Source organism: Emys orbicularis, chromosome 24 (genome assembly GCF_028017835.1).
Source record: "Emys orbicularis isolate rEmyOrb1 chromosome 24, rEmyOrb1.hap1, whole genome shotgun sequence".
Taxonomy (NCBI): Eukaryota; Metazoa; Chordata; order Testudines; family Emydidae; genus Emys; species Emys orbicularis.
Genome location: NC_088706.1, coordinates 6,207,771 through 6,225,151, shown reverse-complemented (window position 1 = coordinate 6,225,151; position 17,381 = coordinate 6,207,771). Strand labels below are relative to the sequence as shown.

At 45.1% G+C, this 17,381-nt stretch overlaps 1 protein-coding gene across 1 annotated transcript in view; it reads right to left on the bottom strand.

The window, feature by feature from the left end:
* The window catches only part of DOT1L (DOT1 like histone lysine methyltransferase), a 90,582-nt gene extending 76,127 nt beyond the window's left edge, over nucleotides 1-14,455 (bottom strand). Inside the window, exon 1 of the mRNA XM_065422010.1 lies at nucleotides 14,375-14,455. Within this exon, the coding sequence (XP_065278082.1) occupies nucleotides 14,375-14,455 (81 nt within the window). The remainder of the gene's footprint in view (nucleotides 1-14,374) is intronic.
* Between the last annotated feature and the right edge of the window lie 2,926 nt (nucleotides 14,456-17,381).

Below are 17,381 nucleotides of genomic sequence, written 5' to 3'. Positions count from 1 at the left end.
TTAAAATGTTTTGCTATCAGGGCCTGAAGTGAGAAACCACATCCTAGCACTCTTCCAGATGCATGTCCTTTTATATTTAGTTCATTCTCATACAACTGTCCTGCAGTCTATATTTTTAGCAAGTCTCATGAGGGTTACTTTTTCTAAAACTTAAGATGGCATAAATACCTATTTACCTATTCTCCCCTATCTGTAAAATTAGGATAATATTTATGAGATTAGTCACTGTCTGTACAGTGCTTTAAATACATTATGCCCTGTGTAAGGGTTCTATGGGGTATTCTGAAGTACAAGCAGGAAATAGATTTTTCCAGTGGGGGTGGTTTGGCATACTGAAAAGCGGAGGATGGGCACACACAAATAAGTTGGACTGAGGAGGTGGTCTCACAGATAACATCACCTTCATCTTCTATAGCACTTTTCCTTTGTAAAGTGCTTTGAGATGTACTGATTAAGTCAGTACACCCTCATTTTACATATGGTGAAACTGAGGCAAAGAGAGGGAATGTGACTTGGCCAAGATGACTCAGCAAGCCAATGGACAATCCAGGAATAGAACCCAGGACCCCTTAGTCTCTTTTCAGTATTCTAGCAACTAGGACACACTTCCTCCCCAAAGAAAGGTGTCCAAAGCCTAGTTTCAGAATTGTGCAAGAGCTGCCCAAGACCATTTGGGCATGTGCAAGCTAGTTGTGGTCAGGCATTTGCAAACCAGGAGGAAGAGGTCTCTCATGAGCCCTTCAATGACTACTAGGTCAGTCAGTACAACTCAAAGGAAGCAGCAGCTGATGCAAACTGATAAAAAAAAAAAATGCTTGTTCAGTTCTATGTTGCCTCTGCCTGGGTCACCTCCCTCATGGCAGAAGCTGGCCTTACTTTGGAAACCACTCCTCTCCTGGCCACCAAATCGCAGCAGTTCAGGCTCTCCCAACTGCTTAGCCAGTCTCAGAATACTGCTGCAGCTCCTCATGCTTTGATAAAGGTATTTTGATTGCAAAGGGCCAATCTGCAGATTAGCAAAAACATGGCCCAGCTGGCCACAATGGTGGGCACACCATCAAGGGGTGCATACACCCTTGTGGTCACCTACAGACAAGGTTGCTTAGCAATGGCATCACAAAGGTGGGACAAGGAAAACAGCCTGTTTTGCCCATTGAAGTCAAGTGATCAGTGGGTCAACTGTGTCTTTAATATCCCCCAGGTTTCTTCCATTTGTGCTCAAGTGAAAAGGTTTTCTGTAGATCCAAAAGAGGTGTCAATATGGTTCTACTCTGAGCTATGGCTGCCCCAGAGGGATAGAAAAGGGAAGGAGAGTGTGCCACATTACTGTGTGGCATGCAGATGCTCTCTTTCAAAATCCAGTGCTATAGGTGCAGCCAAAATCTGTGTACACCATGATTTAGAACATACAAAGTTTTAGCCTATTTTTCAGCCTGTCTAGGCAGACATGCAGCTGTGTGTTTGAAGACAGGAATCATTCTGGATACAAACATCTACAGACAATGGTGAAAGTCTGAAAACCCATGTAAGAAGCATTTCCAGCTATGATGGGGAAAAAGGGGGAAAGACACTGTTTGGGGAGGGAACCGAATGAATTGAGAAGTCTCAAGATCTCCAGTGCAGCTAGCAACTATCTCTCAGAAGTTTCAGGCCCTTTGGCATACGCACTACCAATTTTTGGTGAGCTCATACTCGCATGCCTCAGGACCCTCTGAATACAAAGTGAAGAGAAAGCTAAAAAGTCATATCTGTGCAATATTTCATACTGCAGGGCTAGACACATTAATGCCATCAGCCTTCAGCTAAGAGTAGGTTGGTGTCATTTATTTACCAGTGTAGCAACTGGAACACAATACTTTCCTTACACACTGGAGCAAGAAGCTTCCTCTGAATTGCCTTGCAACTAAGGTTTCCTTACACCAAGGAGGAGGTATAAAGCAAAAAGACATCTCTAGACTCCCTCCTGCAGACAATGTGCCCCCATTCTCTTTATCTTCATTAAATCAAAGAGCTAGAGCTCAAAGATTATTTCTCACATAGCAAGGTCAGACACCACAACCAAGGCTCCAATCAAAGCTTCAAGTAATTTATAGCGCTACACACAGCTGGCCAGAAGACATCATGTAAAACCTGCAGTGCATTAATGCCTTCTTAAGGGACAACAACAAAAAAAGGTTTGCTAAAGGGGAAAAAAAATGGGAATTTGGGGCCAAGATCTAAGCTATACTGAAAGTATGATAAATTAATGGGGAAAATATGCTCCTGATTAGAGTTTCCAAAACTGGTATGGGAACCAAATAGATATTATGGGTAGGAGTGATAGATCTAGATTGCAGAACTGTTGGACCATATAGCGCTGGCTCCTCGTCTCCACCTGCTACACTGTACTAAGACAGCTAAAATGCATTAAATATTTTTACATCTCCACATAAGCAATTGCTGTAGCTGCCTGAGAAACATGTTGCAAATGTTGTGCAATTGAAGTGGTTCATGTGATAGCAAATTGGAAGGGAAGTACCCTTGAGACAATCTCTCTGTTAATATGTGATCTATCCAACAAGAGACTGAGGGCACGGCTACACCAGAGAGTTTACAGCGGTACGTTCTTTAACGTAGCTGCTCTAAACCGACAGGAGAGAGCTCTTCCATCGGCTTAACTACTCCAGCCCCCATGGTGGCAGAAGCTATGTCAGCCGGAAAAGCTCTCTCACCGACATAGCACTGTCCACACCGGCGCTTAACTTATGTCGCTCAGAAGGGTGGATTTATTCATCCCCGAGTGACGTAACTTATTCCGATGTAAACTGTAGTGTAAACAGAGCCTGAGGCCTTGTCTACATGAGAAAGCTGCACTGGTATAACTCAATGTGTAAATTTATACCAGTGTAGGCCTAGCCTACACATTTTTGTACTAACTACTTTGGTTAGGGGTGCAATTTTCTACCGAAACAGTTATAAGCAGTACAACCCCTAGTGTGAACACAATTACATCAGTAGAACGTGGCTTATACTGGTATAGCTGGTTCTCCTTCCCATACAGTAGTGGTTTTCAACCTGTGGTCCACGGAGCCCTGGGGGTCCACAGACTATGTCTAAGATTCAAAAGAGGTCCACACCTCTATTCAAAATATTTTAGGGATCCGCAAATGTAAAAAGGTTGAAAACCACTACCATATGGGAATAAAATTATACCAGTAAAACTGTGTCCACAGTAAGAAGGGTGGGACTAGTGTAGCTAAAGTGGTACAACTTGTGTGTTTAGACAAACCTATAGTTTGGATATGGACACGCTTATTCCGGTATAAAAATGACTTTTTGGTTTAAGTCAAGTTAGTTGGGAAAAGGGTTAAATTAAACTGAAATAAACCAATCTGTGTCCACGCAGGCGGTTGCCAAAAAGTTCTCATTGACCGAACTTATATCTCTATGAAGGACCTAAGCAAAGGGAATGTTCTGCATGTGTTATTCCTGATACAAATGAACACTTAGTCCCAAAACCATACTAATGGCTTGAACATAAATAAGTCAAAGTCATGTTAATTTCAAGTTCCATTAGGAACAGGAATGGGGAAAGGAGTAATCAAAAAGGATAAAATTAGAAGATAAGGACATTTTCTTTCAAAATTCTGAGATAATATTGAGACACCAAGGGCATTAGTCAAAAGAACTTGGTGTGTTTAATGTTAAGGAGTTTTAGAACTGTGCAATGGGTTAACAGAATTTGCCTACCAAATGCATTCCAATGAATTCAGCATCTTTCGGTGACAAAGAGTTCCCAAGAGAATAAACCCTTTACTGACCTTCAATGAAAAGCAACCATTAAACATTTCCGGGGAAGTGGGATGGACTTCAAGAGCCACAGGGGCCCTTCGGATCTGAACATTCCACTATCGAGAAGAATGTTAATAGCAATTTTTATTTTTTTACATGTTTTTAAAGAGACAGAAACTGCATTTCATTTACTTTGAACCCAACTATAAAATGTATATATGTGTTTTCAATGAGAGGAGGAAATTCTGTTCACCGCTTAAGTTTTATTTATGTACATACACACCCATACACCATTACCTATTTATTCTCTTGCTGATTTGGTACCTTATACAGTCGGATTTAAATTTTAGGAATTTTTTTCATTTAATCCAAGATGGAAATACCATAACTATCTGAGGCTAACTCCTACTTATTACAGTGATGGACACATCGAAATGCCAGAATACAAACCTATACTCCTGAAGGAATCTCAAGGTCCTAGAGAAGAAAGATGTTTCTGAGGGTGTTGAGACCAAAAAATAAAATGAAAGGAATTACTGATCTGTACCTACAATGAGTTTCAACTTGTTGGACTGCAAGGCAGTCCAACAAGTTACACCCACCAGACTTCATACTGCATGCAGCACTTGTAATGAGACTGTCAAAACTTTCAAAGACCAGATTAATTGTAAAGGCTGGTAAATATTGTCATAACTCTCTAATACCTGAAGATATTCCTGATTTAAAGGCAAAAATTCAGTCAAAGGCTAAGCACTTCCAACCTGTTTACGCCATCTAATGAAGATTCACTGAAGACAGTAAAATCCTGGCTTCACAGAAGTCAATGGCAAAACTCCCATTGACTTGACTGGTAACAGATTTTTACCCTATACTATCAAAATCTTGCCTGAACACTTTTCACACCAAAGGGCTTTACAAATTGATATCCAAACTAGAAGGAACACCTCCCATAACACTGAAATGCACCACATCTGGACTAGCAGGAAGCAGCTATTTGACAGTGCACACTACAACACTACAACAGCTAAAAGCAGTTTTTAACTTTGTATCTAAAAAGGGATACATGATGGTGCTAAAAAGGTTGGACTGCCTCTTCACTATGTAGCTCTATTGTTGGTAGCAACATTGGGAGCTCTACATGATTAACAGAAGTTTTCTGAACGTTTCCTTTTAGTGTAGGCAGATTCTAACAATATATTTGGGATATTAAATGGAAGAAGCTGCTTCAGAACTTTTCAAGGCTTTTCTCTTTACACTACTGATTATTTTGGTAATCAACACATAACTGTCTCCATTAGTTCCCCAGATCCCTAGTCTGACACCAAAACATCCTTTGTTCATAGCTTCCTCAAAAAGTCACTCATTCACTTATGAAACTGGAAAAGAAAGAAAAAAGAAATAAAAAAGACTGCAGAGAAGAAACTATCTTTGTTATTCATAGTTCTGATCATATCTACAAAAATTCATCATTTAAATTTCCTGTTGTAAAACGTAACTTGCCGTCCTCTTATGTCCTAAAAATAGCAACTACTCCTTAATTCTCTAGTGTCTGCATTTCTATACTATATATGATAATGGAATAACACACATTACTGGCTAGATGAATGGTTAAATACTCATTAAATTGCTTCATACACTAAATATCTTCCACTAGTTTCTACTACATTTATTTACGTCTATTGCACCGAATGAACAATGATTCATTGGAAGACCAGTATCTACAGAATACAAAAGTTACATGGCAAGTCTTTGGCTATCCCTCGATGCGAGGATGAGGTCTGCCACTGGTGGGTTTTTAAGTGGCTGAGGAGCCCAAATCATGGTACGTGGCAAGTATAACCAAGATGTCCAATTTTGGGTTTTGGCTTTAGCTCAGTGGTTTGAGCATTGGCCTGCTAAACCCAGCATTGTGAGTTCAATTCTTGACGGGGCCATTTAGGGAACTGGGGTAAAAATCTGTCTGGGGATTGGTCCTGCTTTGAGCAGGGGGTTGGACTAGATGACCTCCTGAGGTCCCTTTCAACCCTGATATTCTATGATTCTACTTATCTGCAAGTTAAGAACTGCAAAATTCATTGCATTCATGGACTCCTGGTGTGAGCTCTTCTTTCCCCCTCTGTCTTGCAGCAACTTTTGTTAGGAAGAGAAAGTAAAGTCAACTGCAAACAGTATCTTAATACACCACATACAAACTATCAGATACATAATCAAAAAATGTCATTAATACAATGGACAAGTTTGTTATTTACTATACTATTGATCAGGTGTATTCATTACTGCATGGGGAGGTTTTAACTGGGTACTCAAAAGATTAAGTCTAAGAGTTGCAACAAAGAAACAAAAAAGGAAGAATGGGGAAGGTGAGCAGGAAAGAAAAAAGAAAGTGTGAAAGTGTATGGCTGTTCGGGGAGAAAGGTGATTACATATCCCATAAATCTTGCAAACCAAGGGATAAGATATCTTTCACAAGCTCCCAGGGGGAATTACAATTCATACGGGTGACTGATACTTGAAAGGACAATCTTCTCCAGAAGTGGGTTGCCATGGGGGAGAAGGGTGGGAGCTGCATATGGCGAGATGGATTTCCCTCAACACTTTGAGAACTTGTAGTTGCACAAACATTTCTATATTGTGTCCAATTGAAACTGCAGGGAGAATTTTTGGAAAATAAAATATAATTGTCACACTTGGAACTTTGGCCAGGACAGTTGGAGTTAACACCCATCTCTTCTACAAAAAAAAAAAAAATCTTTGACAACCTCCATTTCATGTAAATGCCTCTCAGATATCTCAAATATAAGGATGCAGTAACAGACTTGTAGAAGAAATGGCCTTAAGGTACTTTCACACAATAGCCTGACTTAACTTTAATGGCGTTCTTGTTTTGAGGTGGGAGAAGGATTTAGAGAAAGGTATTTGCTTACTGAGCTTTTGCTAGGATGCAAATACAGGTACTGTGTTGTCAGTTTCAGCTGCAAATCAAACCATTTAGAAATCTGAGTAAATTATCACCCACGGTAAATTATATTTGACAAGAGCCTTTGCAGAGAAGATAAACTGCTACTCTATGGCACCCCAAGGGGTGTGAAAAGTTATAGGGTGGCAATATTTTCACCTTCTGAACTAGAGCAGAAAACCTCATTGTGAGCACATGCCTTGTTTCATTTTGCATTTTGAAGAGAATGGGGGGAAATTGTCAAATTACATTATAGACACAGTGTGGGGGAAGTAGTACCTCTTATTGGACCAACTTCTGTTGGTGAAAGAAACAAGCTTTCGAGCTACACGGTGCTCTTCTTTGGGTCTGGGAAAGGCACTGAGGGCTTGTCTACACTTAAAATGCTGCAGTAGCACCGATGCACCCTGCAGCTATGCAGCTGTACAACTACCCCAACAGGAGGGGTTCTCCTGTCAGCATAGCTAATCCACATCCTTGAAAGGCGATAGCTAGGTCAATGGGAGAACTCTCCCAGCAACCTAGCACTGTCTACACCAGGGGTTAGGTCAGTTTAACTGTGTCACTCAGGGGGGTGGATTTTTCAAACCCCTGAGCAATGAAGTTATACCAACCTAATCTCCTAATGCAGACCAGGCCTCAGAACACCACAGCTAAATATAAGGTGGAACAGATTGTTTAATGTAAGGAGGTGTAACACATATTCTAAGGGATCATTCAAGGTGAAATGGCACTTTAACACCCTTGCAGTCAGAAGACAAAACAAAAAGGGGAGGCGGGGGGGTCAGTGGGTTACAGATTGTTGTAATAAGCCATAAATCCAGTATCTTTATTAAGACCATGATTTTTAGTGTCTAAACAAAGTTATTACTTTAAGCTCCCAGGCTCATCTTTTAAAAATGTTCTGCAGGTTTCCTTTGAGGACAAGGATTGAGGTCAGATATGGAGTGATTGTTTTGTGAAATGTGTTCACCCACAGGTGACGTGACTGCGTTTTCGTCTTCCATCATTTTTCTGTGCGAGTTCATTCGAGAGCATAATGATTGTCTGGTTTCACCCACACTGTTGTTATTTGGGCATTTAATGCACTGGATGAGGTACACCGAATGTTGTGATAGGCATGTGATAGGACCATCGACCTTGAAAGGTGTGTTGCAGGGGGTATTGATCATTGTGGCATTGGAGATGTGTCTGCAGGTTGTTCAGGCAGACTCTGGTGCTGCTATGAGTTGGTGTGTCTTGGTCTATGGGGAACTTGCTTTTGATGATGAGCTTGATGAAGCTGGGGGGCGTTATCTGAAGGCCAGAAAGAAGGGGTTCAGGAAAGATTTCTTTCCCAGGCCTGAAGAAGAGCTCTGTGTAGCTCAAAAGCTTGTCTCTTTCACCAACAGAAGTTGGTCCCAAAAAAGATACTGTCTCACTCACATTGTGTCTCTAGTATCCTGGGCCCAACATAGCTATAACAACAAAGCAAACAAATTATGTTATGTTAATTGTGTTACAATGCTCATTTTGCCATTTGCTTCTGTTTGTTTTGTTGGTTAGAAAGTATTTCTCTCAATATACTTTATTATCCATACAACCTTGAGAAATCATCAAATCAGTAATTACCCATATTTAGCCTACTCAGCACTAACGTTCAAAGGGCATGCAGGGTTTGGATGGTCAGAGAAGGGGAAGACATTAAAGCTTCTAAAGTCTTTTCTACAGTAGTGACATTTTTGAAAAAGTTTCCCACCGCCACAGATATCAGTTCAGCTCCAACATTTCCCAGCTCTGTGAGTCACCATCACACACACAGATTCTGATGATTAAGAAGTCTGTATCTGGAATTTTTTTTTTTTTTTTTTTTTTTTTTTTTTTTTGAGAGCCACTGCCATCATCACTCCCACTGGGGAAACTTTAGGTGACAGCACACCATTGGAGTCCACTCTTATATTAAAAGAAGCTTCTTTCCTTAACAGTCAGGGAAGATACAGTTTTGATGCAAACAATCACATTCCAGACAGGGCTGCTTCCCACAATCAGAGTGGGCACAAGATCTTAAACGGGGTTTGTTAGTCATCTCTGTAGTTAACCTTTAATAAATTTTAAAAAAGATGACACACTGCTGCGTGGTGATTTTAATCATTAGTGCCTGCCCCTGAGCTTTCAGCGCAAACACATTCCATTGGAGACAGAATGATATCATGTGTGTCACAGCCTAGATTTCCTAGCTAGTGGGCAAAAAAAGATGCTGTGCACCCACCCACCTGTACAAATAAAGTCAATACTATATCAAGCTTATATTTCATTACTTCTTAGTAGTAGACACATATGCCAAAAGATGCCTCACTCAAACAGCTGCAAAAATGATGCTATGACAACATTTTGCTGGCCAATGGAATATTTTTGCCATCAGAAAGAGAGCAGTGAGAATAAAAACATCACGCACAAACAACAATAGAACAGTGAATTATTCTCAGATTATTCAGCCCAGATTTATCATCACAGCTGCTAGTTTGAAGGTTTAAAATTCAGACTGCACAGTCATACAGGCTACTCCCTGATCTGAAGGGGATACTTCATCCTGAGAGGAGGCTGCATAACGGCACCCAGCATAGGGTTACCATATGTCCGGTTTTTCCCGGACATGTCCGGCTTTTTGGTAATCAAACCCCCGTTCGGGGGGAATTTCCAAAAAGCCGAACATGTCCGGGAAAAATACTCCCTGGCTTACCTTAGAGCGGGCGCCGGGGGCTGCTGTGCTCCCTGACTCCTGGGCTCTGTAAGAGCCGAGCTGCCCGAGCGCTACCGGCTTCGGGCAGCCCCCATGCCTCTGGACCCTGTGCCCCCGGCCGGGCACTTCCCCTCCCGGGCTCCAGCTGCGCTGGGGAAGCGCCGGCCGGGGTCGCAGGGTCTGGGGGCTGCCCGGCAAACCGTGAAGCCGGTAGCGCTCGGGCAGCCCTTTTCGCGTGGCTGGGAGGGAGGAGGGGGAATGCGGGGCGCTCAGGGGAGGGGGCGGAGTTAGGGCGGGGACTTTGGGGAAGGAGCGGAGTTGGGGCGGGGCCAGGGTGGGAAAGGGGGCGGGGCCAGGGCCCATGGAGCGTCCTCTTTTTTTATTTTTTAAATATGGTAACCCTAACCCTAAACTCCAGCTTATACTCAGAGATAACAGGGATTGATCTTTTCATCAGATTTTTGCAAATGGAACTTGCTTGTGAGAAGACCCCAAACTTTGTGTCTTTTGTATGTATCTTGAGGCAGTAGGCAACCAAAACATAGATACACAGGTTTTGAAAATTCCTGAAGTATGAACAGGAGTGACATCTTCTATGTATTAGTCTATATACCTGAAATCTGACGTTTTAGCAAATGATTCTAAGTGAAGTGAGAGGCCAGCAAAATGGAAGTAAGGAAAACCTTATCTGGGTCATTTAGAATAGATCTAGATTTATTAAACTTCTCATTTGTCATTAAAATAAAGCTTTAATACAATAAATGAAGCAGAGTACAAGACCTAATATTCTAGACACTTGAGAATTTAATGCAAGCACACTTTGGGCAGGATTTTGGGAAGTCAAGGAGTTAAGCTGGGATACAGAAGAACCTCAGCTCTGATTAAGAAGGACACTCATAAAAACCAGAGGTCAACATCAGAAAATATTTTCTGAGTCATGGGGGGGGGAAAGATTACTCACCATGCACTTTTCAACTTACTCATCACAGTGCGTTATGGACAGAACTGCTCACCATGTATTCATTAGGAAACTGTGGCCTTTCCTTTGAGGAAAGCAGAAGGCGGGGAAAGAGTCATACTTTCAGTTTTGTATGTAAGCCAGTGGGAGGCTGTATCTATAACACCACTGCTCTCTCCTCCCACGGTCTTAATTAGTCTTGTAGGGAAATACACGTTTCACATCACCCTCCCAGGTTTCTTTTAACATCTTGACAGCCATCAGTTTGTCAGCTGAGCTATTATGCAAATTCAGCAGTCTGAGGAGATCCCAGTTTTCGTATTGTACACAAAATAAGCAACTGTCCTTTACAACAAATAATAAAATCATACCATAATTAAATTGCTAACATCCATTCACCATTAATATGAACATTTTTAATCTAAGACTTTTTCATGGTACATAAACATTCTGCTAAGTGAGATAAAGTCTGGATGTAGTAACAAATAAAAAGTTGCAAATGTTGTCTAATACAATGTTAAGTCACACAACTGTGCTATCAAACAGCAGCTCCACAACACCTATGCAACTTTTGATACTGCAAATACGATTCTCCAGCATTCATGTGGCTCTCAGAAATAAATTAGTGGGGAGTGCTGTTTTTCCCCCTCCCCATCCCCAACAAATTCTCTCTCATAATGTTGGCACAGAGATGTATAAACCTTGAGAAACTGCAACTAAGGATGCTTCTAAACAAAAAAAATGTTTAAAAAATTATTTTTGAAGTCACCCCACCTTGCCTCCTAGATACCAAGAAGCAAGTGGAGTCAGTGGTGAAACTAAGAAACGTTCTGCTGACGTCAAACAGAGCCGAGCTCTGAAACCACAACGGTACATACACCCTGCTGCCAACTAGAGTCTGAGCCAACGAGGGAAATAAAGTCTACCGTTCAGTACAGTACAATGTGAGTAGGCCAGACACTGCAATGTTCAAAGAGGATTTCTTTTTAAAGCATTACAGTTCCTTGCTGCAATGGCTGAAGTTGCAGCAAGAACATAAAAATATTATGGAGTGTTAGCTCTTCAACAGAGCTGCGGTACAAAATATTCATTAGCTCCAGATGAACCATTCACTTCTGTATCACTATAGGAAAAAATATGCAACCCAGAGAGGCCACTTTAATGACAGGATGTTCGGATTCTACTGCATTTCTTACATCTTAGATAGCATATGCAGATAGACACCCAGCCCACTACATTTTGATGAACTGTAAAAGAGAGTCTGCCTATTCTGACATCTTAGAATAGATGCAACCTAGAAACACTTGGCCAAGTTTCCCCTGATAATTTCTTTATCCCTACCTCACAAGTTGTAACAACATTAAATTCAGGTTTCCTTTTTTAAGCAAGGAGATTCAAACAAATATCACCAATCCATTTCCTCCTTCCTGATTAAGCCTTAACTTATGCAAGAAAATATTTATTGCTACATATAATCAGCTTCCAGAGACAAGTTAATATGTGGTAACAAGCATGAAATGGTCACTATTAAACTTTCAGTTTCTGTCAATTCAAGTACAGTGCGCGCGCACACACAAATGACAGAGCTGCCCAAACAGGAAAGGCTGCATTAACTAGTGTGTGCTGGAGGGCTTAGGCTCTGGGAGTAGGATGATCAGAAATAGCAAGTCCTCGTATATGCAAGATGTTTTGGAAACCACAGCCACATCCAACAGCACCATAAGTCAGAAAGCAAGTATGCAGTGGTCTCCCCTGCCATAAGCAAGATAGTATATAATTGCAGTTGCATGAGCATTACCAAGATACTTAGACTAAGTCCTAGCATGTCCAAACACCAAAACACTGCAAAGAAAGCCAACAGCACCCAAACCAGTTTTTAGAAGACTATTGCCTGACTTTCTTTTTGCAAACCAATTCACACACTGTGTTTTTACATGGCAGGGGATAAATATTTGATGCTGAGGCTAGATTGGTTTTGCACTGACATCTAACCGTATATAAAGTAGACAAACAGTCTAAAATTTCTCCTTGGTGAGGCTTTTGCTAATTTGAACATGAATACTCATTTTCTGGGATCCCATATCTAGCACTTTGATTCAAAACAGACAGAAAAAGGCAGTCAAGTTTGTGGATTATTTAAAAAAAACTACACACATGGGAAATCAAGTGTCATATTTGAGAGAAGGTGTGGATTATAATGTGTAGTCAACAGAAAAATTGACTTGGAATTCTCTTTAGACAAAATAAAAAGGTAATTTACATGAATACTTATTTAAATAAGTATTCAAAAAAGTCAAGGAAATCTGCAATTATGCAACCAGACACAAATTCCAAAACCCTCCCTTCCCTATTGGGAATTAAGATGGCTCTTCCCCTTCCCCCACACCCTTAACCTCCTTCCCCAACCGGTCAGAACAGTTGAGACACCCCCACACCACCACCAGTTCACATTTGTAAAATAACAAATCCTTCTTGATCCTAGTCTGAAACAATTTTATTAACCTGTCAGAGGAACTAAGGGACTTTTCAAGAAAAACTTTTTATTAGCTGTCCTCTCCCCATACTTCCCTGTTTATCTGTGAAGTCCAACCAATTTTAGAGGTCAAATCCACTTTTTCCAAGAGAAACACCACCCTGAGTTGAGCCGACTAAAAGAACCCACCCTTTGCTATATTTCATCCTATAGTTATTTATTTACACTACAGTAATTCAAATGCTACAAATTGCTACAGCCCCCCCCCCCAAAGAAAAACTTTGAATGTGACAGAAAATATCCAATCCAAATTTGGGCTGAATGGAGAAAGGGGACTGAGGAGAGCAGAGCAAGGTGGGTTAGAAGCAGGGTGCCAGAGGGCTTAAAGAAAATAATGATATAATAATGCCAAACAGCATCAGAAGGGTTTATTTATAGAAATGAATTGTTTGTTTGGGTTGGGGGTCCAGAGGAAATGGGATTATCTGAGGGCACAGGGGGAATCCATAGACTAGAAAGGTGGCTGGGTTGGAAGCAGGGGAGGTGTTGGCTTGTTGGGGACAGCGGTGTCTGGATGGCAACTGACAGGCAGCGAGGGAGTAACTGGGGATGAAGGCTAGGAAAGAGGGGTTGGATAAACAGGAATTTCTTCCATTGGGAGGCTGAGCATTCAGAACATGGAACAGGATGACTGGGGAACAGTAACAGACCGAGGATTCGGGGGGAGGCAAAGACACCCAAGCGGATTTGGGGGGGATTGTTTGGGGGCAGAAAATATAAGACACGATGGAATAAAAAAAGAGGGATTCTGTGGAAGGAGTGGGAACTACTTAGGCCTGGCGAGACCAGAGGCTGCCTGGAGTAGAGAGGTGTTTTGGGCAGGGAGTATTTAGGTGGGGACAAGGAGGACAAGGGTTTTCTTTGGGAGACAGATGAGCGGAGCTACCAGGGACAAGGAGCCTTTGAGGGAAAGGGACAGTCTATGGATGACAACCCATGAAAGTGAAACTGGGGAAGGTGACTGGCGAAAGGCAGAATCTGAAGGGTGTCAGGGCCGGCTTGTGGCAAGGGTGCCCTGGACAGGGGGTGCCCGACAGAGAGCAGGCTCAGGGGGTGCCTGAGGAAGGGGGTCCTAATGGGGAATACCCAGAGCAGGGGGCAGCGGGGATGCCCAGGCGGGAGGTCCGGGGAAGGTGGTGCCTGGACAAGGGCAGTCTGACCGGGGGGGGGGGGGGGGCCTCTGGGACAGGACAGTGTCCAAAACAGGGGGGCCTGACAGGCAGCAGGGAGGTACCCGAAGAAGGGGGAGCCCGATGGGGACTAGCCAAGGCCGGGGGGGGGTCTGGCAAGAAGAGAGGGTCCGGGGGGATCTGACGGGGAGCAGGGGGGGTCTGACGGGGAGCGGGAGAAGGGGGTGCCCCGAGAGGGTGTCGGGCGGGATGCGGGAGCGGGGGGTGCCCGGTCCAGGGCCCCTTCCCGGGCCGGGCCGATACTCACATAGACGGGCAGCGGCCAGGGGTAAACGGCCGGCTCGGCTCCCACGGGCGACTTCAGCCTGAGCTCCAGCCTCTCGCCCATGTCGGCAGCGGGAGGAGGCGGCGGCGGCCCCGCACCATGCTAGAGAAGCCGCTCGGAGAGTGCGGGCCGGGGGGGCCGCTGCTGGGGAAGGGGGGGGCCGCCCGCTCCCCTTCGCCTCCCTCTATTGTAGTTAGCGGCTGGCCGGGCTCTCCAGCGCCGCCGCCATCTTGGGCCGGCGTGAAGCGAGCACAATGAGCCGCCGGGGCCGGGCCCGACCAACGCGCCAGACGCGGGGGGGAGGGGGAGCGAGCCCCCCCCCCCCACTCCTGTCCTCAGCTGCCCTCCCTGCTGACAGCCCCCACCCCCGGCGCCGTGTTGCTGGTTTAGGGGGGGGCTTTTCAGTGTGTTTTTATTCTGATTTTTTTTAACCCTGGGAGGGTTTTTTTTGGAGGGGGGAGGAAATGTTGGGGTGGAGGTTGATTTTTGCCCTTTTTTTTACTCTATATCAGCAAAGTTTGGGGGGCTTACCCCCCCAGTACCCCTCCCTTTTCTCTCTTATTGGAGAATGTGGCGGGGGGGGTTAGTTAATTGATTGTTGCCCTTGTAGCTGTAGGACGGTTACCGGGGGGGGGGGGGGGGTTGCAGATCTGCTTTATTAATAGGATTGTTCACCGTGGCGCTTGCTGTTTATTTCTCCTCCGCTTTGCAAGTTTCTCTGGGTGCAAACGGGCAGCCCCCCGTTTCCCCAGGGGGCAGGAAGGGGGGCACCAAGGCTGCCCCCCCCAAAGCTATGCACACCTCGCTCACGGCCCCCCGGCCTGCAGGAGTGGGGGGGGCTGCTCCCAGCGCCCCTTTGCGGGACGCGGGGCAGGGACTCCGCCGGGAGCAGCCGCAGCGGGGCGGGGGCCGGACCCGGATTGCAGCGGGGGCGAAGCGGCTCCGCTCCAGCCCCGTCCACGGGCGCACCCGGGAGCTCAGGGGTGGAAGGTACCAAAGTGCAAAGGACGGGAGGGGTGGGGAAGATGACACCCAAAACGTGCAGTACATGCGGAGTGCGGGGGCTGGGATTGTCCAGGGCACAGGCGGTGGTGTCAGCAGTTCCCGTAGAAACGCTCCCCTCCGCCGTCCCAGCCCGCCCCCGAGCTCTCCGGCAGAGCCCAGCCGGGCGGGTCTGTGCAGTGAGACTTCAGCACAGAACCAAGCCCTGGCCCACCTTTCAATGGAGGGGAGCGCCCTAGGCCATATAAGAGGCACCCCTTTCCTCTTCCCTGCTTGCATAGCCCTAGGGCAGTGTTTCCCAAACTTGGGATGCCGCTTGTGTAGGGAAAGCCCCTGGCGGGCCGGGCCGGTTTGTTTACCGGCCGTACCCGCAGGTTCGGCCGATTGCGGCTCCCAGTGGCCGCGGTTCGCCGCTCCAGGCCAATGGGAGCTGCGGGAAGCAGCAGCCAGTACGTCCCTCGGCCCGGAGCCTGGAGCAGCGAACCGTGGCCAGTGGGAGCCGCGATCGGCCGGACCTGCGGACACGGCGGGTAAACAAACCCGCCCGGCCCACCAGGGGCTTTCCCTACACAAGCGGCGTCCCAAGTTTGGGAAACATTGCCCTAGGGTGACCAGATAGCAAGTGTGACAAATCGGGACCGAGGGTGGGGGGTAATAGGAGCCTATATAAGAAAAAGCCCCAAATATCGGGACTGTCCCTATAAAATCAGGACATCTGGTCACCCTGCATATCCCCCCCCTTGGCAACAACTTCATTTTAAAATCGAAGACTTAAGCAAGCGTTTTAAGTACCTGCTTCTGGGGATTCTTAGGCCCCCGTCCCGCCAAGGCTTTACACGCTACAAGTAGCCCCGTTGACGTCCGTGGGACTGTTACTAATACACCTCTACCCCGATATAACGCTGTCCTCGGGAGCCAAAAATTCTTACCGCGTTATAGGTGCAACCGCGTTATAGCGAACTTTCTTTGATCCGCCGGAGTGCACAGCCCTGCCCCCCCGGAGCGCTGCTTTACGGCGTTATATCTGAATTCATGTTATATCGGGGTAGAGATGTAATAGGCGCCCTCCAGAAGGCCGAGGTGTTTAATGCCTATTTTGCGTCAGTCTTCCCTAAAATGGTAAATTGTGACCAGATACTTAATACAATTATTAACGACAACAAGGGGGAAGGAACATAAGCCAAACATAGGGAAAGAATGGGTAAAAGACATTTTAGGCTATGTCTACGCTTACAAGCTTACAGCAGCACAGCTGTACGGATAGTGCCACTGTACGAGAACTTGTGTAGTAGGGTGACCAGATGTCCCAATTTTATAGGGACAGTCCCGATTTTTGGGTCTTTTTCTTATATAGGCTCCTATTACCCCCCACTCCCGTCCCGATTTTTCACACTTGCTGTCTGGTCACCCTACTGTGTAGCCACATTATGCCGACAGGAGAGAGCTCTCCCGTCGACATAATAAAACCAGCTCAATGAGCAGCGGTAACTATGTCCATGGGAGAGTGTCTCCCGCGGACATAGTGCCGTGCACATGAGTGCTTATGCTGGCAAAACTTATGTCACTGAAGGGTGTGTTGTGTCACACCTCTGAACGACAAAAGTTTTGCCCACCTAAGTGGTAGTGTAGACATGGCCAGAGATAACTTAGTCTTTGTCTACACTGGCAACTGAACGACAAAACTCTTATCGTTCAGGGGTGTTAAAAAAAAACCCACCATCCCAAAAGACAAGTTTTGGCAACAAAAAGCGCCAGTTTGGACAGTGCTCTGTCGGCAGGAGCACTCTCATTGGGGGTGGAAGTTTTTTGTCATGGGGAGAGCTCGCTCCAGTGGACAAACAGCGGCTACACTGCGCGCCTTTTAGCTGCATAGTGTAGACAAAGACAAAAGCTGTGTAGTGTAGACAAAGCCTAAGATGTATTCAAGTCAGCAGACCCTACTGAAATTAATCCTAAGGTCCTTAAAGAACTATCTGAAGCAATCTCA